Here is a 25,352-nt window from a genome sequence, read left to right as displayed (position 1 = left end):
CAATTATATTTCAAGTTGAAAGAAAACCTAAGGGAACATTCCAGAATGGGTCATATGCGGAGTCGGAAACGAATCTGGCGTTGTGTCAAGCGTTTGAGGTGACCCATTAAGATAATGCTCCAGCAAACTCCTAATTTCCAAGGCACTAGGGGCCTCCTTAAGGACATTACTTTACAGGGATTTCATGTTACGGAAAAGACTCAAGGCCTCGCTAAGATGAAATTGCTCAGAGAGAAATGCTCATAGTTTCTCGACCTTGATCCAAAACGCGCCGAGGCTGATGATTTGCCGGTTTGCATATCTACCATATCCCTCAAATCCACTCGTTATATCTGTGGCATGAGGATCTATACGGGAGATGGCATAATTGCCGAAGACGAGATCTCACGCATTGGTTTTGTTTTACCACCCACCGAGACGCATCTTTGTTTTCGTGCATCAGAACATTTGGTGGCTATCCGAGTCGCTGTCTCGATCGGAGACATAATCGGGCTTGACTTTCAAGAGGAGGACGCTACAGGCCAGGCTCTGTGGCAATCGGTGGGTCAACTTGATAAGTTACCGGACTTCTCTGGTGTGGTAACTCTCAAGCCGAGAACGAAGAGCCAGATTTTTGGGCTCATCCTGGGCAACCGACTGTCGCATTCAACATGAACTTCGGCGGCCCAGATGGAACCTGGCTTCCACTTCTCTTCCAAATTTCGGTTTTTACCTCTGAAACAACCCACGCACCCAGGGGGCTGGCTTTTTACTATAAGGACGGATCTTGTAAACTGTATTGGTTCCGGGCTGATAAGGCATATTTTCGAGGCCGTCGCTCCGTCGTTCGCGAACTAGGGTTTCCGCTGAATGGGCCAGGTGGAGAAAGAAATACCGCGGTTATGCTCGGAAATTAGGACAATAACTTTCAACTCAGAGTATGACTCATGACTTATGGCCATTCCCTGTTGAGGAACGGTGACCTGATGAGAGAACAGTTGACTGACTTATCCGTTCCCAGGTTATCACCAATTTCGCTAGAGTCTTGAAGATGCAACAGGACGATAGAAAAAGGGGAGACAGCATGCGAAGTTCGACACAAAACCTGTTGATCCAAAGCAGAGAGGTGCCTGATGGGCAGACTATCATTGGAATTCTCGCATCTGTCGAGGTAAGCCCAGATCACTGCCCTGGCTCGCAATGGTTCATGAAGTTTATATGTGCCATACATAGCTCCTTTTAGGCAGTGGGAGGATAGAGACTCTTGGAATCAGTTGTATCTAAAATCAAGGTAATCCTCTCACATCAAACCTTGTGTTCAAAGCCGATGGACCCAGAGAAGGACTGCTTGCCAAGAACAAGCCACAGTGGGAACGGACTACAAATCCAGACTTTGGCTATCCCAGCATCACCACCATGGTCTGTTTGGAGAGAGTCAGAAGAACTAGGATGTATACAGCTGCCTGTCTGCGAAATCTGCTAAGAAAGTACATATCGGGCCTTTGCTTCGAGGTCTGGGACCTGACTCCGCCAGTTTACATGGGCCGTCGGTCCACGGCGGTCGACTGGCTGCTTTTGAGCCCGGAAGATGGAATAGAGCACATCAAGTTTTGGCGTTATCATGGTGAGATCATTGGGATCAGGATCTAAAAGTCAGGATCGGGGATCACAGCAGTTGAAGTTCACGGGGACGAAGTGAGTGATGTGTTGTGTGATAAGAGACCCTTAGTTTTCAGAGCGAATCAGTTTGAACGACTGGTAGGTACATGAACGCCCTTTCAAGCAAAGCCAGAAGTTACTAACACCAAAGTAAGAACAGTTTGACATGGACACCGAGCACTACAGGTAATACAGCCACAGTCGAGAAAAGACCGAGCGATCCAGCACGAGGAAGGCTGGTCTCCTGCCTTGGCCTCAAGACACCTTGCACCAATGAATTTTTGTTCTGGGAAATTCGAGACTCAAAAGCTAAGATCCAAACCGTCACCCACATCCATGCCTATTTTTATTTTGAGGGACAGTGTCTTTGCGGTTTCGAATTTTGCTATGGTGATAAATTCTCAAGTTGCGTCGGCCTCACATCAGGAATCAAGGCTTCTGCAGTAATAGGACAAAACGAACGCGTAACATGCTTGGAAATAAAGACTTCGCGGAGTCACTGGAGGCCAATAATTGAAGAGAAATTTGATAAAGTTGTGGTAAGTTTGATCCATAATGAAGACTTGGCATCTGAATCTAAAATATGTAGCAGTTTCACGCGAATACAGGTCGAGAAGTTACACTGTCAGCCTCTGGATGCGGAGTAGGGAGCCTTGTAGCGCCTAAGTCCCTATATGGCAACATCAAGGCAGCTTCCTCTAAGACAGAGACGCTAAGTAGAGGAGGAGGGGGGAATCCAAGAATCCAGGAAATAACGCCATCGACAGCACCAGAATGTCCCTGGCACAAAGCCCTATGGGATGACAATAAAGCTGCCGAGTTGGGGATTTGGTGGAGAAGACTCAATCATACGTCTCAATCTATCTGCCTGCCAAGCCATGTGCAACAAAGGGAACCATCTGTTGGGATTTTTGTTGAGGTAGCAAAATGGCCTACAAGAAGATCGTCGCCAGGACAACTCTTGGTCCAGGATGCAGGACCAATTTTTGTAGTCCCATATCAGTGAGGGTTTTAGCAAGGGAGTTGGAAGGAATGTATTTATCTGTATCATAGTCTGTCTAACTCAGATACGGTTGAGTCCAACTCTCATGTGTCCATTGCCTCCTCTGTTCGCCCGTAGATAGTAAGGCACAAAAATGGCTTCCATCTTTGTACCTGCATTTTCTTCACAATCAACTACACTACCAGGACCAGGAGCCGTACCAGCTTCGGCATCATTCAACGTTCGGCGCCAACAGGACGTTTTCAATTCAACATACTCCTCATCTCCAAACTTCTTCCTCTCCTCATCAACCAACGTAGACGCTTTTAGCCCGATATCCTTGAAATGATTATCCTCCCAGTTATTATCAGCGTCCTCCATACAGTACACCAGAGGTCCCCGAGTAAGCGTTAATGTGCGCTGGTTGGTATATGGGTGAGGCGCAAGATATAGTGGTTTGAAGTTGCCGATGCTTAAAGAGAACTCTGGGTACTTGGCGACGTAAGCCGAGTTAAGGGTAAGATAACCTTTATGTAGATTAACGCTTCCTTGACTTGGCTCTGGGGTTACTTGATACTGACTTCGAGACCACCCAGGGATTCTGAGTCGTATTGTGGTCTTCAGTGACTCGGGGGCTGATAGACGAAACTTGACAAGCCCATCCCATGGCCAGTCTGAGTCTTGCTCCAGTAACACTTCTTGTCCAGCGACCTCGAACTTCAGGCTAGCTTTTGAGTACAAGTGCACATTGATATACACTTCACCCTCGGAGATGTTCCCGAAGTCCCAGAGATATCCGCCCAAGGAGCCATACAGACGCGTAACATTGGGCGGACAACAAGCGCACCAGAACCACTCCTCACGAACGCTCTTGTCACTTTCTGAACTTCCAAGCTGGTTCACATACGTGAAAGCCTTTCCATCGAGACTCATTGACGTCATGACGTTATTGTATAGACACAATTCCATGACATCTCCAAACCTCCCGTCGAGGTCTATGTGGAGAAGGCGTTCCGCAAGCATCATGACAGCAATGGAGGCGCAAGTCTCGGCATAACAACCTCCTTCGTCGGTGCTCTGAGGAAGGAAGTAATCACGACCGAAACCCTCCCACTGTTTGATAGCCCCTATGCCACCGGTAAGGTACATTTTCTTTTCGACCATGTTGTTCCATAGACGGTTTAGTGTGTTCTTCCAGTCTGATGAGGCTTGGAGGGATTGGTTGTCGATGCAGACCATGTCAGCGACGGCGGTTAAAAGATACATTGCTCGAACGGAGTGGCCTTCCACAGTATCTTGTTCCAGGATGGGCTTGTGAGCTTGGCAGTACCAGTGGGAAGCATGCTCTGGGTAGCTGTCAGGCCTCTGATAGATGTTCTGGCCTCGCTGCTTGGACTCCCACTCGAAGTAGTGCTCTCCGGCTTGTCCTGTCTTGTTACCTCGCTCTTCTATGAAGTATCGAGATAGGTCGTAGGCTGTCTGATTACCAGTAGCTTGGTAAAGTCGGAAGAGTGCTAGTTCAATTTCTGGATGGCCTGGATAGCCGTGTAATTGATTGTCTGCAGACCCGAACGTTCGATGGATCAAAGCAACGTATTTCTCGATGGGTTCAAGTAGGAGGTTGTTCTTGTAGTAGTGATGGTGTGCGATAGCGGCTTCGATAAGGTGCCCTGCGTTGTACCTAATTTGAATGTGAGTGATAAGAATGAAGAGACATGATTCGGATTAGACCACATACAATTCATGCATGTCCTGCAAATTAGTCCATCTTTTCCCGGGCTCAACCACGGTATAGTGGACATTTAGATACCCATCATCTTGTTGTGCTCCACGAATAGTCTCAACCAACTCCTTGACAGCGGTGTCTATCTCGGGATCAAACTCATCATGAAGAAAGTAACAAGCGCCTTCAATCCACTTTGCTATGTCACTATCCCAGAAAAGATGGAAGGGGACAGGCCACATAGACTTGTCGCCATAGATATCATGCCATTTTAGTTTGAAGCAGTCATAACGACCTGTTTCGCGAAGACGCTTTAGTTGTGTGTGCAGAGTTGTCTTTGCAATTGTGGTCCGTCGACGATGTAGGATGGAGCCTGGGGCAAAGGTCGTGTGGCGGAAGGTAGATTGAGGATGAGACATGGTGAGGGGTATACCAGAAGCGATTCGAGGTTGAATCCTGGGCTTTGGTTCGTGAGTACTTATCGTTTCATTGATGCAGTCGCTCGGTTTCGGTTGATAATGTGGCGTTAGTGGTTTACGGTGGGATATTGGAGCCGGAAAGCCCACCGGGCATCCCACCGGAATGGTAGAGAATACCCTAGAGCTGAGAAAGTGCAACATTGATGGGTTTGAAGTGGGAGGTGGACATGGGAAAAAAAAGCTGGATATCGACCTATCTTACATTCCTAATCTTTGATAAGTATCTGTTTGGTTAATTGGCTTGTTACTTGTGCGTTTGTTCGTGTTTTTCCTTGTTTGTGAGTAATGACCTACCTCTGAAATAATTAAAATGAGTTATCATCGCCACCACGAGTTAACAAAATCCATGCCGAGCAAAAAAGGCCCAATACCAACTTTGCAATTTATTATTTATGTAATGTATGATCAAGTCAATATATTTAACCTCATTATCAAGGCTCGATCTGGTTGTTGAAAGTAATCGCTGGATTTTTCCGCTGTTGGTTGGCTGGCAAAGATCTTACCAGAGCAAGTCTCGACCCGAGCTTATTTTATTAGCGTGAAAAATGAAGCGAGGTCGTGACAGATCATGCCGTTGTTTGATCGACTTTGATGCTTTGACTCAGTATTTTTTATAGCAAACCACATCACTACGCAGAGGTTAGACAGAGACTCGATCGATAGAAGAATATTATGTGCACATACAGTAAATGTTTTCTGATGATGGAATTTTAGGAAAATGGCAGTTACAGCCTAAACTGAACTAGACCACTTTTTGACCACGAGGAGGGAAGTGGGGTTTGCCTCAATCATGCTTGCCAGCCTCCCTCCAAGTCGATATTGACTCTCTCTCATCATCCGATCGCGAAACATCCTCCATGGTGTCGCATCATCTCTCCACCCGAAACCGATGGATAAATTCCAATGTGGACAATGTCCAAGAAACTTCAAGCGACAAGAGCACCTCAGGCGACATCAAAAAGGTCACGAAACGCACAGACGCTTCGAATGCGACATCTGCCACAAGGGCTTTACTCGCAGGTAACAAGCATTTAAAATGCATAAAACAAGGGGTCACTAACTATAGTCTAGTGATATCTTGACCAAGCACATAGCTATTCATGACCATCCAGCCTCAGCCAGACGCGATGTTACTCGGCAAAGAGCCTGTCTGGAATGTGCCCGAGCACGAGAGAAGTGCTCAAGAAGTACACCCTGTCAAAGATGTTCAATAAAGTCATTAAGCTGCGAATATCCAAACAACATGGACAGGCAACCAACCATGCCGCCAGTACAGCAAGATAGCGCACCCCTTGTGCAATCAGACAGTGGCGTGGATCTTACAACCAACATGCAATCCATGCCATCCAACATGCATTTTCCGATATCACCTCAGGATGAACCAAGTACAAGGCCAAGCCAATATCATGAGAGTAACGAGGAAACAACGATGCAACAACCTCAGACATTTGAATATGACCTTGGACCGTGCGATATTGACTGGGACTTTCCCATTAACTGGCTACCATACAACAACGACATCGAAACCAATTACTGTTCAATACTGGGTCTCAATGGAAACACGACTTCAACAGGGTCTCTCGACCCTTCGTATGGAAACGAGCAACCCATGAACCAGACCACTTTGAGCTCTTTCCCCATGGGCAACACTCCGCAGACAGTCTCGACGGTTGCTTCACTCTCCCAAGGAAGTGGAGTGGCTGCCTCTCCCCAGCTCAGTATGACGTCCGATCGCACTAACCCTGGCGACTTGTATGCTACGAGCTCAAATGGTGCACGAAGACCTTGCACGGCTCGATCAAAGCAATTATTTCCTCCACCAGGTGTTGAGAGCTGCAAACAACTGCCTCCCGTTTCTCAAGATTCTAGATCACGAACAAAAAATAGTGACTGGGCGTTTCCAGACTTGGATCACATCAACATCCAAGACATTGAAGGGCTCAGAGAGTCAACAATCACAGAATCCACCTATGCGAATATGTATGACTCTTTCGAGAACACATGCCTCGAATCGGGCATTTTTACAAACGAGTTTACATCTTCGGAATTCCCACCACTAGCAGTCTTGGATTATTGCACAAAGCTCTTCTTCGAACACTTTAATCCCATCTTTCCTCTTGTACACCCAAATCTGACGGACCTCAATGCTGACTGGATCCTTACCCTCGCGATTTGTGCAATAGGAAGCCAGTATTCGGCTACTGAGGACATTGACGCATGTGTTCGACCCCTACATGAGTTTCTCAGGAGAGTTTTGGTCGTTCGTTTACAGTTGGAAAATTCGGAAATGAACCTCGCTTTAGCACAGGCTCTTGTCTTAAGTCAGGTAGGTCTGCTATACTATGGTACAAGCGAATTTCGTCGAAGCGGCTGTCAACGAGTTGGTGACCTACAAAAAGTCGTCAACCTGTACTGGCAATCCTATTCACAGTCGAAGAGCGATATCAATACTCAACTCAACCGAAGGGGTTCCAACTCCCATGAAGAGTGGAAGATATGGGTTCAAGAAGAGACTTTGAGGAGACTGTGCTACTTTATTTGGGTGAGATCCCATCGAGTGTCATCAAGTGAAAAGGTTGGACTGACTTCCCCACAGCTTTTGGATCGGATGAGCTGCTACTTCTTTACCGACCATCAAGCTATCACGTTTGATGTGCAAGATATCAGTTTGCCTCACGATGGCCTATGGTCTCAAACATGTTCGTCAGACTGGTCAAAAGCATACAAGCGTGTTGAGGGTATGTATCCTATGTATGACCAAAGCACTAGACAGGTCACTTACGAATCGCAGAAAACCCTTCGCTCTCATCAGCTACAAGCACCATCTTCCGCGATCGAACCGCCAAGTCGGACCTGGGAGAATTTTCGCGCATCCTTCTGCTTCACGCAGTCTATCGAGAATACTCAACCGTAAATACCTACTGCAAGCGCCCTTTATCATCATGGATGCCGCAGAACAACCCTGATCACCACAGCGAAGACTCGAGCGTACTAACTCTTACTGAGTCGAACTGGAGAAATGCTGCACTCGATTGTGTAGATACACTACACTGGGCGGCGAATGGGATGATAGCTTCATTGCTAGGTGCTGAGCATCCTACTGTACTTCACTTACACTTCTCGAGGGTTGTGCTGCTTGTACCTAGGGAAATACTAATGACTTTGGCAAAATACATTGAGTCGCCAGAGAGGGTCAGGAAGATGGCGTTGAATCAGCAAAAAGCGTTACAGGCTGAACGGGAAATCTCCAAATGGGCGCAACAGGATGGGGTAAGTCAAGCATGTCGGTGTTTTGAAACATACCTTAACAAAAGTTCAGTCAAAAGCACGACTCGCAGTTTTGCATTGTGGTTGCTTCCTTTGGCACATCCGTCGGTATGCCAAGATGGCTTTTTACGAACCCTCATGCGTGTTCTGGGCGATCCTCACTTTATGGGCCTACAGTGTGTACTCATCCAAGTCAAGGCGATCTTCAGACGAAGAGCGTAGTGGGAGTGTGACACGCCGTCCATCACCAGATCATGTCAAGGCCATTTCGGACGACGAGAACCCGACATTCATAAGACTAGATCGACCTAACGACGATGAAATGGTCCAATTATTCGTGAGGGCAGGGGTTTTGAAGGCCTATATTAGTGGCGTTGGAGACATATATGCCCCTACAGCGCCTACTCGCATTCTGCGCGAGGGGAGGAAGATTCTTGAGTCAGTGTCCCTGGCTTGGGGTCGAAGCACAGAGTACTTGGATTTGTTGAAAGCTCTTGGATGAGGGTCAGTCTATTGCTGAGACTAGTCTATATGGCTTAAGTAATTTAGGGCCAACACCATCCTTTTTATTCCATCGGAAGCGTGACCTCAAAAGCATAAGCCGTCGTCGTGTCTTTATGCTCCATTTTGAGTCTTAAACTACCATTTTCAGCAACCCGCGTCGTCTCCCCCAAATGCTCAGGACCATCAACCCTTTTGAACTTGTCTTCCCCCACTACCGCAAACGCCAGAGTTCTCATCTGAACTTCAGCATTGTCCGGCAAGCCCATCACCTCGATAGACCAGTCACCAGATCTGGAGCGAGTTCCAGCAAGGATGCGGATGACGTTTGCGTCTTTTGTTGCGTAGACGTCTAGGAAACCATCTGGGGTTGGTGTGGTCTTGACGCGTTCGCCGGTCATATTGGAGCCGTAGTACCTGTATACTTGATACTCTGCTGTAGGCCAGTATCCGTCGCCCTCAATCTGGTATTCTCCATCTGCCTTGTTTGGTTTGCATAACAGACCTTGGAACAATGTCAGTAATAGTTTGCTAAACATCAAACATGAAACTTACCAGCCAAGAAGTCATGCAGAGCTCCGGCTATCGCCCAGTTACCTCTCAGCCCATGAGCGTTTTCGCGTTCGAGACCGGCGATCCACCAGGCCCCTGCAGACGGGACCTGCTCGCCATAGACAGCGTACTCATTAATGTTGACATCCTGCGCTTTATCCAAAGGAATGTCGAATTTGGCTAAAAGTTCGTGAAATGTCTTAATCGATCCGGCCATAGTATCGCAGTCGTTACCACTCTCCATGTGCCATGACCATTGATCAGGGAGAGTGTCGTTCTTGAGGCACTCAGACAGGAAGTCATTCCACCATTCATGAGTGGTGGTTGGGATTGCTGATATGCTTGGACCTGCTATCCTGATTGATGGAAGTGTTTCCCTATGAGTCATTAGTATACAGGTATAAAGATGGAAGATGTAAAGTTGTACGTACTTGACCTTCTTGAAAGTGCGAGACCAAAGAGTTAGCCACTGCTCTTTGGAAGCACCCCAGAAGAAGCTTAGATCAGGCTCGTTCCAGATGTCAATGACAAGGCCCTTTGACATATCAGAGTCCTGAATGTCCTTAAGTGTCTGCTCCAAGAAGGCATCCCAGCGCGTCCAGTCACTATTGTCACCAGGGTACTCGAAGTTCTCAGATTGGCCACCATCAGCTCCCCAAAGCGGAGGGAGTAGGTAGATGAACTCTCCCCCATACTTGCGCGTTGTCCTGTAATTACTCAATGCTGATGAGAATCGTGCCTGTAGATATGTGAGTTACTTGATATTCAGAAGATCATATGAGCTCACCTTATAGTCTTCCTTACTGACGGCATAGCCTCTGGTGTTTGGAAGCTGAGACCCTCCACCTCGCCCGTAGTTGAAACTAATCTCCTTGTAAAACCGCTCAGGAATCTGATCAGGCTTATCAGGTATACCATAAAGAATACCAGAGGCAAGGTGGCGAGGTGGCCCAGTTGTGACGGTCAAGTCAACGGTTGCGACACCAACAGCAGGTCCTTTGACTTTCGCCTCCTCATCGGGTAGGCTCCGCAACATTGACATATAATCTTCAGGCATCTTGGAAAATTATTCTTGAGGATATGACTCTAAAGCTACTGTGAAAATGATCACTTGCCATGCTAAGTTTATAGTTCATTTCAAGGTCACTCGTGAAAGCCACAATATGGACCGAACCCGCCGCGGGGGTCTCCGGTGGGATTTCCGGTGGGATTGTGTCTCCGATTGGCGCGTTTCGTTCTTCAACCTCCCCCGCAAACAAGGCAATCCTGATCCAGACCTTTGGACCTCTTTTCCCCATGGGGTCCCGGGGTAAATCCTTGTCGATATCGTCAGATCGAGTTGATACTTAAACTTCCTTTGAGCCGCAGGTTTGAAGATCTATCCTTCTTCATGCTCATTACCAATTTCAAGAGTCATCATATCCACACACGACTCTTTTCATCTTTTACTCTTTTGGAAAACTCATCAACATGGCAGTCGAAAAGACTCCCAGTATCAATCATGTTGAAGATGAAGTCGCATCTGACTCGAAGGAATGGAGTCACATCCAGGGCCAACAGGGTGCTGACATTGATCGAAACATGACACTCTGGGAAGCCGTAAAGGCTTATCCCGGTGCCATTACCTGGTCATTCCTACTCTCTTCGTCTATCATCATGGAAGGCTATGACATTGTCCTCATTGGTAACCTCATGGCCCAACCCGCCTTCCAGAGGAAGTATGGCGACTGGTACGGCGACGAACTCGGCTATCAGATTTCTGGGCCATGGCAGTCCGGACTTGGCAATGCCACTGCCATTGGAACTATCATTGGTGCCTTTGCCAATGGTTGGCTTACTCAACGTTTCGGATATCGAAAAACACTGGTAGCATCACTTCTAGCTATTACAGGCTTCATCTTTATCACCTTTTTCGCTCACAACCTGCCCATGTTGCTCGTTGGTTCTACTCTATGTGGTCTACCATGGGGCGTCTTTGCAACTATGGCTCCAGCTTACGCCTCCGAGATTTGTCCCATGGCTCTTAGAGGATATCTTGCAAACTACGTTTGTCTGTGCTGGGCTCTCGGTCAACTCCTCGCGGCTGGTGTTCTTTTCAGTTTCTCTGACAATGCTACGCAGTGGGCGTACCGCATCCCTTTTGCGATTCAGTGGATTTGGCCCATCCCTCTTCTGATCATTCTGTGGTTCACTCCCGAATCTCCCTACTGGCTCGCTCGAAAGAACCGACTCGAAGATGCGAAGAAGGTTCTTCGACGAATTTCGGCCAAGAGCAACAAGTCCGATGAGGATCTTGATAAGCAACTTGCCATGATCGTGCATACAAACAAGATCGAAAGCGAGCATAGCACCGGATCTAGCTACCTGGACTGTTTCAAGGGTATTAACCTTCGTCGAACTGAGATTGTCAGTCTCGTGTTTGTCGCGCAAAACACCACTGGTGTAGGTATCGGTGGCACACCAACCTACTTCTTCGTCCAAGCCGGTGTCGATCCCAAGAACTCCTTCAAGTTTGCCACGGGTGCTCTTGGTCTCGCTTCTGTTGGTGTTATCCTCTCATGGGCTCTCATTTACCGCATCGGCCGGCGAACACTGTACGTCTGGGCTTGTGGCGCATGTACGGTGCTCATGCTTCTCATCGGTATCCTTGCCAGCCTTCCACAAAGCCAGTCTGTGAGTTTTGGACAGGCGGGTATTGTGTTGATCTGGGAGATTGTGTTTTACGCGACTATCGGCCCTGTTTGTTACGCAATCATTGGCGAGATCCCTGCTGTCAATGTTCGTAGCAAGAGTATTTGTCTTGCTCGTATTGCGTACTACATTTCACAGATCTTGAACAATACTTATGGACCGTATATGATTAACCCCACTGAGGGCGACTGGAAGGGTAAAGTTGGTTACTTTTGGGCAAGTCTACACATTACCTGCAGAACCGTTCCTTTTCTAACCTTAACATAGGCCGGTCTTTCTTTATTGACTTTCGTCTGGGCTTACTTCCGTCTCCCCGAAACCAAGGTATGGGCCTCTAAGCAATTGGTGTTACAGTTTCTAATTATTTCCAGGACCGGTCATTTGAGGAGATCGATATTCTTTTCGCCAACAAGACACCTGCTAGGAAGTTTGCTGAGACCAAGGTCGATGCTTACGCTGAAGACTCTGAGGGTCGCATTATTAATGAGGTTGGAGTTTGAGATTGCTTGGATAATAAGGATTGGGTTTAGTCGAAAACTCTGATTAGTTCTTTCATTATGACAAGTTTCATCAGTAATAATGTTATATCCCTTTGAGAAACCCTTTCACGATGATGACCAACAATTACTCAATCCCTCTTAAAGCGACCCACTCCTGTTCTAACATGCCATAGTTGATCATATCATACCACTTCCGATCCATATAAAAAGTCTCCCTCTCCCTTCCCTCTTCCTTAAATCCCAACTTGGTGTAAACATGCTGGGCTCGCGTATTAAACCCAACCGTACTCAACCCCACTCGATGATAGCCCCCAAACCTGAAAGCCCAATCAAGAAGCCAATTGATAGTTTCACTTCCATATCCCTTGTTAAGATATGGTTCACTGAGTGTGATACCCAGCGATGTACGTCTGTGGTGCTCGCGACCAGCTGGGATGCCCCCCCAGCCCAAGATGGCAAAGCCGATGGGCACTAGATCAGAGGACTCAATCCCTTGAGCTTTTGCTTCTGACGGTGATAGGCAGACCATCACTGACAGAGCGCACTTCTGGATTCCGGATATGAGTTCTTCTGAGCTCTTCTTGTTTCGTGGGCGGAGCAGGGAGTGATCTGCCAGAGCTGTGTTGAAGGGGTCATTTTCGTGAAACTTGAAGATATATGCTGTATCCTGTTCATTGTTCTCCAAAGCTCTATAGATGAGCCTTTCAGAGGAATATGTTTGTGGTATATTTGGCATGTCCATGATAAAGTACGATGATCGTGTATGTACTGAAGTCCCGTTTGAAGGATGGTAACGTGTGGTTTTATACTCCACTCATGTCACTATTCGAGACATGTAAGACTCATACCACACAGTTAGTCTAAATTACATACAGGAGGTTACTTAACGGAGGTGGTAATCGGCTATGCGGCAGCTTCTTGTATTGACACCTTCCCGATTTGGCAATAGTGCGTGAGTCACTTCTACGAAGTTGATTAATGGTCATGGATATGGTATGATTTCTCTACTATGTATTTAGATATCTCCAAATTCAGAAATGTGATGCAAGTCAAAAACACTAGTAATATCTTGCCAAAATCCTATCACTTATCAGTGCCAAAAGACAGATATTAGCCTTCCAAGTCCGAGCCTGTCTGACGTGAGCATCATCATAGTCGTTGCCCCCTCATCCCAAGACTGTCATTTCCATATCCGATCCAATACTAAATAACCTGAAGGATAACAAAGTAAGCATAGACCCCTGCTCCAATCCTCTGATACTCCTTCAGATTGCTGACAAGTTTGACCTTCCGGTCTTGGATGAGACCATCTACCTTTTTCTCATAGCCTTTCGGTTTCCACACAGACTCTCTGATAGTAGACACGATTATTCCACCAGGCTTTGTAATTCTGACAAACTCATCGAAAGCCTCTGGTCCAACATGGCCTTCTGTCATGGTCCCAACGCAGATAACGGCGTCGTAACTGTCTGCTGCAATCTCGAGCTGTTCAGCCAGATTCGCGATACTGAGAGACTCGTAGACGCCTGTTCTCTCGGCGACTTCAAGCATACCAGGGCTAAGGTCGATGCCATCGATGTGCTTTGCACCGAGGTTGAGCAAGGCTTCGCCGACAAGGCCTGTTCCACATCCTGCATCGAGAATCTTTACTTCTGAAATATTTCTAGGGTGCAGATGATTGACCAGTTTCTCAGCAGCCACCTTTGGTGCGACATACTCTTCTTTTTCAACATCTTGGTTGTAATTCTTTGCCCATTCGTCATAAGTCGATAGTGTCTCTGCAAGACTCGTTGATCTGAGGGATCGCTCGAGGTGGGACATGTTGGCCAGTATTGGAGGGTCGGCGGTTTATTTCTTGAATAGTATTGGAAATAAAAACTATTTGTAGGAGGTCGGGTTCGTTGGAAGTGATAGATTCAGATTGTCGTTAGCTGGTGACGTAGGTGTTGTTTTGAAGAATGACGTTGGATGCTGCGAGACCATTACCACTAGACCTTTCTCATCGTTACACAACACAAAAATGACATCAGTTGAACTTTCACAAACTCAGTATAAACACTCTCATGATATATATTAGATACTTTTCTTTTGATTGCTGTGTTTCCACCTCGACCCAGGAATTATTTACTATTACTACAAGGCATACTCACCATCATGATTTTCCATCAAGAGTCTCGACCGATGCAGTCCATACTTTGATGACGTCTTGGCCAACTCAGCCATGAAACCAGGGACGCCGCCAGGGATCTCCTTGCTATACCACTCCTTTGGATTGTCCATTGACAGCGCCGCCTCATGCATCTCAGCCAAGTCCCTGCTGTCCCACATACCCTCCCTCCTATTTAAACCTCGAAGAATATTCAGTGCCCGATATCGTTGGTGAGACTCAGAGCAGCACCAGATGACAAAGGACAAACTGGAAATTAGATCGCCATCAAGCGAGAAACTTGGTTGGCCGGGTATTATTAATCTTTGTGCAAAAGCCTCCGCGGCATCGAGATAGGCCTCTACGGCCCGTGGATCTGGCTCCGAATCGTCTTCTAGCTCGAGAGACATACTCAACCTCCAAAATTGCTGTTGTAGATCGAGGTACATGAGCTGTGGCGATGTCCATTCTTGGTATTCCCACGTGGCTATGTACTTCTTGGTCAATTCAAAACGCCTGCTCCAGGCTCGGAACCGGTCTTCAAGTTGATCCCATGATTCTTGCATGATCGTTTTTGTGATGATATCCAAATCATTGAATGAGCCCCCTGGAGAACCATAGCCATCTCCACGAGGCATGCTCGATATCAATTCGACCGTCTCAACATCTAGTCTTCGAAGTGCGCTCGTTGCTTCGTCGAGATCCCGAAAAGGCTCGTCGGGACACTCTGTATCGTAAGTCAGAGCAAACGGTCCAGTCCGTATGTCTGGAATGATTATATCTTCCATAAAGGCTGAGGCCTCGCAGCCAAGACTGGAGAACATGTCGAGCAGCTTGGTTGCAATTTTCTGTTCGAACGGGTTGGAGGCTAGGCTTGGCGAGGATAGAAGACGGGTCCCGGCACGAATGTGTCGAATTGACTCTGCGTATCGGCCAGTGATACCTTCAAATGCAACAAACAAGAGGCAGCACACGAGAGTGCATTGGATATCGAAAGCTGATTCGAGTGACATGTGGGGTATGATACGCGAGATGGCCTTCTGATATTGCGACATAGCCAAGCCTTTGAGTTGTTGGAGTGGAGAGCATGTGTCTTGGCCAGCCATGAAGAAGCGATGCGCTGCGCCGACAGCAATGATGGCATGCTTGATGGGCTCACATTGATGTGCTAAAGGTAAGACAACTGTGAGGTAAAAGTTTGATGAACCGGGAGCACAGGTGAGTTGTGTTGATGTCCAGTGGTGGAAGTGATGGAAATAGCAGCTCTCGATGGATGTTTCCGCGATACTAGGGTTGAAGACGGAGAGAGGATATGCCTTGACGGGTACAGAGACAGCAGCACGCGCCTGGAGCTTGGCCTTGTCAGGTGCTGCATAGCCGTCGCACTTTACGCGGCCATCACGGCAGCGACGACATGTTGGTTTTTCTTCGTCACATTTAACATGCCTGACTCTAGGAGGGGTTAGGATATCACACAATAGTATTGGTATAAAGGAAGACGAACTTGCTATAAAAAGCAAAATTCATTTATCAGCTACAGACTCATGACCAAGCTTATTGGATGAAGCAGGGATACAACTTACCAAGTTAAGCAGCCGGTGCGAACTTTGGGCTTGGAAGCACGCTGCCATTTGGGTTTCCTGGGCAGAATGACAAGCTTGTTCTGGTTCGCTGTCTTCATTTCGAATTGATGTAATCTGTAGACGAGCCGAAAAAGAGTAGAAAGGCTTTGACTAAGGAAGAGGATGCAAAGGAAGTTATTCTGTTGGACGAGCCGTACAAGGGAAATATCAAAGATCTGCTACGTGGAGTCTTCAGGGGGCGAAGCCGAGACGCTAAGACATGTCGGATCCCTGCTTTTACGGTGCAGCCAATGGGAGGCTCTACTAAAGAGCTGAAGTCGTGTCTCCTTGCTCGGTTATTCTGTGTCATACCGAAACTTAATTTCTAGCGTCTTTTCGGTGTTTCGCTGTCCGAAAGTCCGCCTAACAGGGCTATCACAAAGTGATATCTGGGATGTGCTATGTTTGAGGCTGTGTTTCAAATTACAAACAATAACCTAATGTGACTTAGCAAGTGAACAAGAGTTTAATATGGTGATCTCCATGAAATTCTTGGATATAGCCTTGTTTCATCAACTTGTAGACTCATTCCAAATTGCCGAGATACGACAGGCATGCATAAATCTTCGGTTAATTAAAGCGTCGTAATCACACCTATCACCGTGAGCACTAAGCCTTTCCTCCCAACGCCATGTTCAAGTCTAGAACAACAATAAATCCGATGTGATGTGATATATCTTCAGATCATGTACCTCCGTTATTCGTGCTTTCGGCTACGGCACAAGACTCCCTCTTGGCAAGGCTGACTTCCCCAGACTTTAATGCACTTTTGCTAGACCGAAGTTGCTGACCGAAGATGCTTACGTATGTTGGTTGACTCACCGTTCCTTGGACCTGAATTTTGTCACAGTTTCGTTGCATAATTCACATGTCGGCACATTATAACCAATCAAGATTCTTCAACTATACATCACATTCACATCTGATAGTCGATTCTCTAGCTTATGAGACTAACAACCCCATAAGGCAGTTTCACTGTTGTCTTGGCAGGGACCATGCCTTTGTCTAAGTTGTAAGACTTAGCGATGCTCTCACGACAGAAAGGATCTTTTGTCCCGAGACTAACCAATTCTCAAGGCATTATTCCACGAGTTTCCATGACAAATAATCACTGTCAGTATTGTTAATTTTTGACAATTCTTTATTTATTACCTGATAGAAGAAAAACCAAAGCGTGGTGAGATTAAGATGGGCATGGAACTTTCCGCGATGACAAAATTAGGCCAGCCACCAGAACAGGTAATTGGTTATCGTTAAAAATACAGACTTGTAAAGGAGAGTCTCAATACGAAGTTACCGCTCACAGCTGTCTACGTGAACTCTTGGCGTATAAAAGTATGTTCAACTCACTACTACGGATCACACTTCTCTTGTTAATTGGGTAACAATCATGCTTATTATCGAGCATAGCCTCGAAAGATCTTCTGTTCCACCGTTTCGCAGGATTCTTGTCCATGGTGCGGGAACTGGAAGATATGTACATATGACATATAGTCTTTTTTGTCCCCAATAGGAAGGAGATTGCCGGTCAGACAGAAGACGTACGCGGCCGCAATCTCGCAATAATAACGGTGCTACTTGATACAATTGAACCTTGAAGGGGATTATCGAGAAAGGAAGCGCTTATAGTTCGCAACATGAAATACGATGGAGGCTGCTGGGGTACTACTACCAATGAGTAAGTCTCTCTACTCGATAGAGGGAGCGAATGTCACAAGGAAAGTGGAGGCTAGACTGCACATCAATACCCTATATCGGTTTCCAGCGGAAACATATCAAAACATGCCATACTTTACAACTATATGGAACTCTGAAGAATGCTAAACTCAAAACTACCCCCATACGCCCAGATGCTCTGGCGATGTTATGAAGACCACCGCATGGTTTCATGAGGTTCAGAGCTTGAAATCCGCTTATATGCCTGGTATCGCATGAAACAAAGCACTACTTGAGCCGGCTAAATCCAAACTGCCATGGATTTCACGTGGTCCCATGATAAACATAACAAGTATATCGAACATGACATTCACTCGACGCTGACTGTGGCTTATCGAGCAAGCATAACGACCAAATGGACGCGAAAGGCTGGCCATGGATCAAGATTAACAAAGTAACAGGATAAGATCCTCATCTACATACCAATGAATATGGCAGAGTATGCTTCCCATGAGTCAGAATGGCATTTTACCATCATAGTTGAAATAAAAATATCCGAAGTCGGTGATAAATCACATCGTCCAGCCTCGGCTACTGCGGGTTGACTGACCCGTGATTGCCGATCACAACACATATAAGCCATTCAAGAGATCACCCCGCATCATGATTGTGCCTGTTATACCACTAGTGATAACATTATAAAACTGTACTTTCCAACAATGACTGATCTAGAGCCTCAGGCTATTCGAGCTACTCAAACTCCAGATGGAATCACAACCATCATCATCTCCCGGCCACATCGCAAGAATGCGGTAGATGGAGCCACTGCGAAGAAGCTTGCTGAAGCATTCTTGGCTTTCGAAAATGACGCAACCCAAAAAGTCTGCGTTCTTTATGGAGATCATGGTACTTTCTGTGCTGGTTTCGATCTTCATGAAGTCGCAAAGTACAACTCGGGCCAAGAATCTGTGGAGTATCGTGGCCCAACTGTCGATCCTACACAAACAGTTGACGGTCGAAACAATGGCCCGATGGGTCCTTCAAGAATGCAAGTCAAGAAACCTGTCATCAGTGCAGTCTCAGGATACGCTGTGGCTGGCGGATTGGAGCTCTCACTCATTGGTGACATGCGCGTCGTCGAAGAAGATGCCGTTTTTGGCATATTTTGTCGAAGATTCGGAGTACCGCTTATTGATGGCGGTACTGTTCGACTCCAAGCCATAATTGGTCTAGGCCGAGCCATGGACATGATCCTCACAGGACGAACCGTAAGGGCTGACGAGGCACTGCAATTTGGCCTTGCCAACCGAGTTGTCCCCAAGGGTCAGGCATTGACAGAAGCTACCAAGATTGCTAAACAGCTTCTAACATTTCCCCAAGATTGTATGAATGTTGATCGATCTAGCTGCTACTATTCTGTGTACAATGCTAGCTCCTTTCAGGATGCTCTGAGGAATGAGTATGAGAATGGTGTCAAGGTCATCAATACTGAGAGTGTAAAGGGTGCTGCAGCTTTTAGTGGTGGAGTGGGTAGACATGGCGTGTTTGAAACAGCCAAGTTCTGAGGTTGATCTACCGGGTTTTTTGATGTAATAGAGCTCCCAAATTGTAGGGCAAAGTTTATGAAGTTTGTACAATAGAGTTCCATCTCTCCAAAAAGACTCATCAGTTAAGGCTGTTAAACCGACACTGCGCAACGTAGAATGGGATACGAAATTCTGATCTCATCAGTCGATTTGGACCTCCAGTTTTTGAAATACAACAGATGTGACATTTATTGCGCATCGCCCGAGTATCATAATGTTCGTTGGTCAGACATAGACGAGGCATTGCAAGATGGATGGATTTTGATCGCACACGGGCAAATATTTGACCGCCCCGGCTTACGGAAATTGTATTACTTTTAGACGTGTTATTATAAGACAATCTTCATTCCTTCATCTTTGCAAAATGATTCATCAAATTCGCCCTGCTAGGGAAGCTTGTACCAGACACTTCTATTAAGCTTCTAATCCCACATCGTGGTGGCTACATTGACCTGCCTTTCGATGGATCTCATGTCGATGGACCGTACTACCCTCACTGAGGAGTTGGACAAAGTCAAGAAGAAAAAAGATGCCATATTCTCACAACCTAGACGATTATGCCTGGAGGATTTGAGATGTAGACTTTGTCTGTTCAACTTGGAGGAAGATGATATGGTTGTCGCCCGGGTGTCGGATACCCCAAAGGAAAAGTTCTCCCAGGAATTCACTTTCTCAATAATGCATCACACATACGACAGTGTCAACCACATCCGAATACATGCCTGTCGTCGGCCTTGTGAAAAAAGGGGCCGCCTCACCCCGTTCTTCCACGCTGAGTGTTGGAAATTCAAACAGCGTGACGTTTTCAGAGTTGTGTCCACTGGATGCTTCCGTTTTGAACCGACTGTACATGAGCAGAATCGGCGTTTCACTCGTATCAAGCATTCTCTGGCGCGAAGATTGGATGGCATTTTCCAAGTGAAGCTTCCCGCCGAGGTATTAGACACAATAGCTGAGATGCTTGTTCACGAATGTGCTACAATCACAAACGAAGAACAGTCTTTGGGGAGAGGTGAAGACGCTCGGACAATTCGATTGGACTCTGCGGTATATGCGACCTATTCCGTTGTCGATGGTGTGCGTTATGTCAAGAGTCTCACGAATTCCCCTGTGCCAGACAGAGAAGAATACACACAACTCAGCAAGGAAGGGTATACTCATAGCCGACTTTACATTGCGCATGACTTTAGAGGTGTCCGAGCAATCAGGTTAGACCCATCACATGTGCCTTTGTCGGGTCCAGGTCCCATCACGGATTGTTATTGGAGAAACATCCCTGACGCTGAAAAGATGGTCATCCACGAAAATGTGAGCAGACTTCAACAAAAGAAGAACACTTACTAACCCGTCTCCAGGGTTTAATGATATGGGGCATAGATGTCCCAAGAGAGCCTCATCCACGTATTAGCGACGACACGCAGTGGGCAAATCTCGAGCACCCATCCAACATCGTAGATCTTTTGAACATGACAAAAGGCCTGAATAATGACAATAGAAACGTCCGGATGGCATCTTTTGACTACAACGCTGAGGGTATCACCGGGTATACCGTGGTCACTGACGGACACCGAACAGCCACTGTCCATGCCCATAGATCTGGCGAAAAGGCTAGATTTTATGATGAGATAGAGCACTCATGGCCCTGTGGCTTCTTCATTTACATGCCGCTGGATGAAGGAGAATATCTGACGGAAATCTACCGTCGTCATGGGAAAGATCCCTACTCCGACGAAGAGTCTTTAGGCAGTTTTGTGGTATGATAAAACCTTACTCTTCGGTCTCGAAACTCTCTGACATACCTAACAGTTCGTTACAAACAAAGGGAGAACCAGGTTGTTCGGCGCCGCTCGCTCCCTGGTTGACATCACGGCATTCCACCAGTTGGCAACACTCTCACCAAATGGTTCGCAGATTTATATCAACGACTGGGCATACGACTTCATAGACCAAATACGATATATTGCATTCAGCGAAGGTCTATCATCCTTAGAAGAAAAGCCGATTCCCTCTTCTCTGGTTCCTGACTTCCCAAGCATCTGCACCAAAACCAACGGCCCTTGGTTCAAATCATCTTGCAGCATGAAAGACATAAGTGAAATAACCCTTTGCAGGGATTCCTCATTTCCGCATAGACCCATTATAGGGATGCTAGTGTACTATGGCAACGGCCATCGAGAATGTCTTGGTCGATTCCGTTTTGATAAAACGCTGGAGAAGTTCCGTCTTGACTGGAATACCGACTTGTACGTCGGGTCCGGAAGAAACATCTGGAGTTTTCTATATGTTGAACAGATTCTCACATCTCCTCGTTACGACAAGGCACACCTACGCTGGATGAAGCTTCCGCGGGATGGAATTTTGGAATGGTGGAACTCTTACCAGCACTCTGTTTTGCGTCATGGGTTAGAAAACATCACCAATCTTGGTAGTGAGCGCTTGTAACAATCCTGGTCCTTTGAATTATTTCGCGATCTTTCATCCCATGTTTTATCCTATGCCAAAGAATGGCAGGTCGTTTCAGATCAAGGACAGGCATAAGATAGTGCATGAATGTCTCTGGCCTCACATTTATAAACGGGTATCCCACACTACCAAGTCATGATCCTATCTAATATCCAGTACCTCCTCTTGAATTACCCCTTGCTTTATCATCTTCGCCGCCTCACCATCCATATATCCTTCCATGTACGACTCCCCGATAAAGGACCACAAAGTTCCATTATTCCGAAGAATGTACGGCACATCGCTACCCAGGATGACAGCAGCGAAATCACCAACCCGGGTATCCGATGGACCAATCCCGACATTCCCCGTAGACGTTGTCACGAAGCACCTACTAAAGCAATAAGTGTAGGCTAGAGTAATGTAGTCCTTGGCATTTCCGCCTACCGACAGCTGTTGCAGCAGGTCGATATTCTTTCCCCTATCGCCCTCGTCACAAGGCAACCTCATTTCCGTTCCTTGAATCTCTAATTGCCGAACGAGATACGCCATGCCGTCTTTCATTGTCTGTTCGTATGAAAGTCCGATAAGGTCATAGCGCTCGGCAGTAGTGGTCTTGACGAAGCTTGTTACCCAAGAAGTCAAGTCACCTACAGTCAGCACTGAAAGAGACATATTCCATGCCGCTCGCAGGTTCTGGTCGATTGTATGTTTGAAATCTTCTTTCGATGCCTCGTTCTCGCCAAAGTAACAACAATGGGTTACTATAGCTAATCTCGCAACACTAACGCGGAGAACAGACATGTTCTCGACTTCATGTAACTTCAGCTCCAGGCTAGAAGATGCGGCAAATGACTTGGCAAACCCTAGCCTAGGTGGCTTTTCTAGATCAGAGAAGTGCACACGAGCAAGACTTGTCCGTATACCTTTGTTAAAGACCCGAAAATCGCTCCAGTCGGGAGTCCAAGAGGGCAAGTCTGCAAGATTGTGTACTCGCTGTTTTCTCATTAAGCAGCCATCTGCGCCATGTGCCCGAGTGAGTATAGCAAGTGAACTGCCATTCTCCAACAAGAAACGAGCCACTTTTAAATACGTACTTGTCAAGTCGGCGCTATAGTCTGGACGCAAGGCAGGTGGAATTCGTGATGGATCTTGACACTCTGCCGCTATACCGAGAAGACCGAATATCTTATCTCTCTGGTCTGTTGCGTGGAATTTCGTCATTGTAAACGACAACAAGGCGTCCAGTGGCCAGTTTGCCCGGCAGTATCGTAAGTTACCCATGTTACTTACATTGAGTAGCTTTTCTGGAATTTGCGATAGTCTCATATATCCCTTCCGACGTAGCCACGAACTTGCCCATTGCAGTCTATGCCATGGGTATAGATGACTTCCGCAGATGATGGTGGGATCTTTGGGGGATAGAACGACCTCTTGTACAACCCAGATCCTAGAGAACCAGTCGAGGTGCATCATTTCTCTAAGATGTCCCCAACTCTCGTAATCCCATGTGGGCAGGCCTGTGTGTTGATGTAATGAGTCCGAGTATGTGCCAACAGACATGTCGTTCTCACGCTGTACCTCGGGGCAGGTAGACTTAAAGACATGATATATCTGGTCCAGTAGCCTCCATGCTGACGTGACCCAAGGTTGTTCAGGTCCGAGCCATACCAGAGTGGTCACCGATGTCGAATAAATTTGTCGCATGAGAGCCACCTGTGTTGAGCGATCTGAGATACTTTGTTGGTTGACGCAGATACTATCGATCCAGATATATCTCAGTGGAGGGTCGAAGTTGGAACCAGTGATGGCTAGGTCTTGCAACACGTTGAGTCCAGATGCCAAGTCCGACGTTAAACTTAGTGGACGTCCATCAATTTTAATGACAGTATCATGAGCTTTAGTACCCCAACAATGGCTAATGGCGTAGAATTGTGGTGCATCGTCGAGTGATACTATCTCGAGAAAACCTGCATCTGAAGATGACGTATCCGTGTTGAGTCGGAGAAGGCGGATTTGGTTTTCTGATGGTTGAGCATGGTAGATAGACTCAGTATGTGACATTGATGTTTGATCAAACATGTTTTACTCAAGGTTGACAGTCTTGGTCAAATTGGTCGTTACTGAAGAAAATATGCCTTGCCTTTATGCGAACCAAAGCGGGGACATATTAGTGGCTAGTTTATGCAAGCATAGCCCACACGTTATTGGATCATTCTTTTACAGGGTAGACTAATTCTCTGATCAAAGTCAGCTTCTCCGTCAATATCATGCCACTCATCTACCCTTCATACGCGAGAGCCAGTTTACATTGGATAGTCAGAGGTCTTTTACCTATAAAAAATACCCAAGTTTCTCTATTGAGGCTGACCAACATGTAGTATAGATTGTAACGTATCAGAATTTTGTTGAGCTGTAAAGGATATAATTTGAACACCCGAAAACCCAATCCATTACACTAAACTTGTGAGATTATTGTTCAAGTAAAAGAAAATGATCCCTCCAGTTGTCGTCTAATGAGCTTCTTGTTATTATTGACGCCTATCCAATTCTAAGATACCGTTCCTCTAGTCATGTGGAAGAATAACCACCATCCACAAAGATTGTCTGCCCCGTAACTGCAGCACTTGCATCACTCGCCAGATACACAGCAACCCCCGCAAAATCTCTTGGCAGACCATTCCTTCCTATCATGGTCCTTGCTGCATGAGCCTCAGCCTTTGCAGGGTCATTGAACGCAACACGAGTCATGGGCGTATCGACGACACCTGGTGCGATGGCATTGCAGAGAACACCATGTCGAGACCATGCTTCTGCTTGTGATCGTGTCAGACCCAAGAGACCTGCTTTGGAGGCTCCATATGCACCGCTATTGCCGTACGATCGGAACGCCTGTTGGCTAATGATGTTGATGATACGACCCCAGCCATTCTCTGCCATCTTTGGTCCAAATGCTTGACCAAGAGTGAAGGGTGCAGTCAGGTTGACAGCAATTGTCTCATCCCAGGCTCCTTGGGAGAGGTCGTTCATATGAGGTCTATAGTTGACAGCTGCAGCATTGACGAGAATATCAGGCGATCCAACAGTCGCCTTGATAGCTTGAATGGCATCTTTCACAGAAGTCTGGTCGCCAAGATCGGCGACAATAGCTTCGGCAGTGACATGCAGATCAGCAAGATGATCTATGGTATCCTGCAGCGGTTTTGGCCTTCGCGCAATGAGAACGATCCGACATCCAGAACGACCCAAGGCGATTGCCATCTCTCTTCCTATTCCGGAACTTCCTCCAGTAACGACGGCGACTTTGCCGGCGAGGCTGAAGAGGCTGGAAAGATAGTTGGAAACGGCTTGTGAGCTTGGAGCCATGGCGTTTCAAGATGAGCCTAGCTCAGTAGGGTTTACGCTATCAAAGGAATTGAGGAAGTAACCCGAGATATAGATATATAAATAAAGTCAAGGAATAGTGGCATGTGTTGGTTGACTCAGCTTTTTTATGCGTCTTGTGAGCGAAATCGGCTGACGCGAGGTTAGTTCACGAGGTGTCACTTTTTGCAGCACATGCGGGGT

At 46.7% G+C, this 25,352-nt stretch overlaps 9 protein-coding genes across 9 annotated transcripts; 4 read left to right on the top strand and 5 right to left on the bottom strand.

Annotated features, from left to right (window-relative positions):
* Positions 1–1,127: 1,127 nt before the first annotated feature.
* Positions 1,128–2,438, top strand: EDB82DRAFT_574454 (uncharacterized protein; the record flags this gene model as incomplete). The annotated part of the gene is made up of 4 exons (XM_065609951.1): positions 1,128–1,150; positions 1,213–1,603; positions 1,834–2,177; positions 2,231–2,438. Coding segments are annotated over exons 2-4 (759 nt in total), but the record flags the coding sequence as incomplete, so codon positions are not given.
* Positions 2,439–2,701: 263 nt separating this feature from the next.
* Positions 2,702–4,762, bottom strand: EDB82DRAFT_428478 (uncharacterized protein; the record flags this gene model as incomplete). The annotated part of the gene is made up of 2 exons (XM_025734173.1): positions 2,702–4,301; positions 4,359–4,762. The coding sequence occupies 2 exons, from the start codon at positions 4,760–4,762 to the stop codon at positions 2,702–2,704; spliced, it is 2,004 nt and encodes a 667-aa protein (XP_025585006.1).
* Positions 4,763–6,251: 1,489 nt separating this feature from the next.
* EDB82DRAFT_430269 (uncharacterized protein) lies at positions 6,252–8,591 on the top strand (the record flags this gene model as incomplete). Its single annotated transcript, XM_065607688.1, has 4 exons — positions 6,252–7,364; positions 7,419–7,560; positions 7,614–8,092; positions 8,142–8,591. The coding sequence occupies 4 exons, from the start codon at positions 6,252–6,254 to the stop codon at positions 8,589–8,591; spliced, it is 2,184 nt and encodes a 727-aa protein (XP_065464688.1).
* Positions 8,484–10,260, bottom strand: EDB82DRAFT_161337 (glycoside hydrolase superfamily). The gene is made up of 4 exons (XM_025734170.2): positions 9,930–10,260; positions 9,574–9,881; positions 9,146–9,519; positions 8,484–9,095 (listed from the first exon to the last, which is right to left on the bottom strand). The coding sequence occupies exons 1-4, from the start codon at positions 10,197–10,199 to the stop codon at positions 8,656–8,658; spliced, it is 1,392 nt and encodes a 463-aa protein (XP_025585003.1). The 5' UTR covers positions 10,200–10,260; the 3' UTR covers positions 8,484–8,655.
* Positions 10,261–10,436: 176 nt separating this feature from the next.
* On the top strand, positions 10,437–12,403 carry EDB82DRAFT_497825 (general substrate transporter). Its single transcript, XM_065608558.1, has 3 exons — positions 10,437–12,049; positions 12,101–12,157; positions 12,205–12,403. Exons 1-3 carry the CDS (start codon positions 10,613–10,615, stop codon positions 12,331–12,333), a joined length of 1,623 nt encoding a protein of 540 aa, XP_065464687.1. The 5' UTR covers positions 10,437–10,612; the 3' UTR covers positions 12,334–12,403.
* EDB82DRAFT_566391 (uncharacterized protein) lies at positions 12,404–16,427 on the bottom strand. The gene is made up of 5 exons (XM_065609825.1): positions 16,063–16,427; positions 14,484–15,925; positions 14,320–14,327; positions 13,546–14,139; positions 12,404–13,141 (listed from the first exon to the last, which is right to left on the bottom strand). Exons 1-5 carry the CDS (start codon positions 16,158–16,160, stop codon positions 12,458–12,460), a joined length of 2,826 nt encoding a protein of 941 aa, XP_065464686.1. The 5' UTR covers positions 16,161–16,427; the 3' UTR covers positions 12,404–12,457.
* A 2,049-nt stretch (positions 16,428–18,476) lies between these two features.
* Positions 18,477–21,785, top strand: EDB82DRAFT_545101 (uncharacterized protein; the record flags this gene model as incomplete). The annotated part of the gene is made up of 4 exons (XM_025734162.2): positions 18,477–19,283; positions 19,845–20,651; positions 20,699–21,097; positions 21,150–21,785. 4 exons carry the CDS (start codon positions 18,477–18,479, stop codon positions 21,783–21,785), a joined length of 2,649 nt encoding a protein of 882 aa, XP_025584996.2.
* A 162-nt stretch (positions 21,786–21,947) lies between these two features.
* Positions 21,948–23,849, bottom strand: EDB82DRAFT_427832 (heterokaryon incompatibility protein-domain-containing protein; the record flags this gene model as incomplete). Its single annotated transcript, XM_065607664.1, has 2 exons — positions 21,948–22,198; positions 22,283–23,849. 2 exons carry the CDS (start codon positions 23,847–23,849, stop codon positions 21,948–21,950), a joined length of 1,818 nt encoding a protein of 605 aa, XP_065464685.1.
* A 220-nt stretch (positions 23,850–24,069) lies between these two features.
* On the bottom strand, positions 24,070–25,351 carry EDB82DRAFT_497808 (uncharacterized protein). The gene has a single exon (XM_025734160.2). The coding sequence runs from the start codon at positions 25,149–25,151 to the stop codon at positions 24,357–24,359; it is 795 nt and encodes a 264-aa protein (XP_025584994.1). The 5' UTR covers positions 25,152–25,351; the 3' UTR covers positions 24,070–24,356.
* Position 25,352: the final 1 nt, after the last annotated feature.

This window comes from Fusarium venenatum, assembly GCF_020744135.1.
Source record: "Fusarium venenatum strain MPI-CAGE-CH-0201 chromosome Unknown EDB82scaffold_2, whole genome shotgun sequence".
Taxonomy (NCBI): domain Eukaryota; kingdom Fungi; phylum Ascomycota; class Sordariomycetes; order Hypocreales; family Nectriaceae; genus Fusarium; species Fusarium venenatum.
The sequence above is the reverse complement of the archived record's forward strand: the minus strand, read 5'-3'. Positions and strand labels throughout refer to the sequence as shown.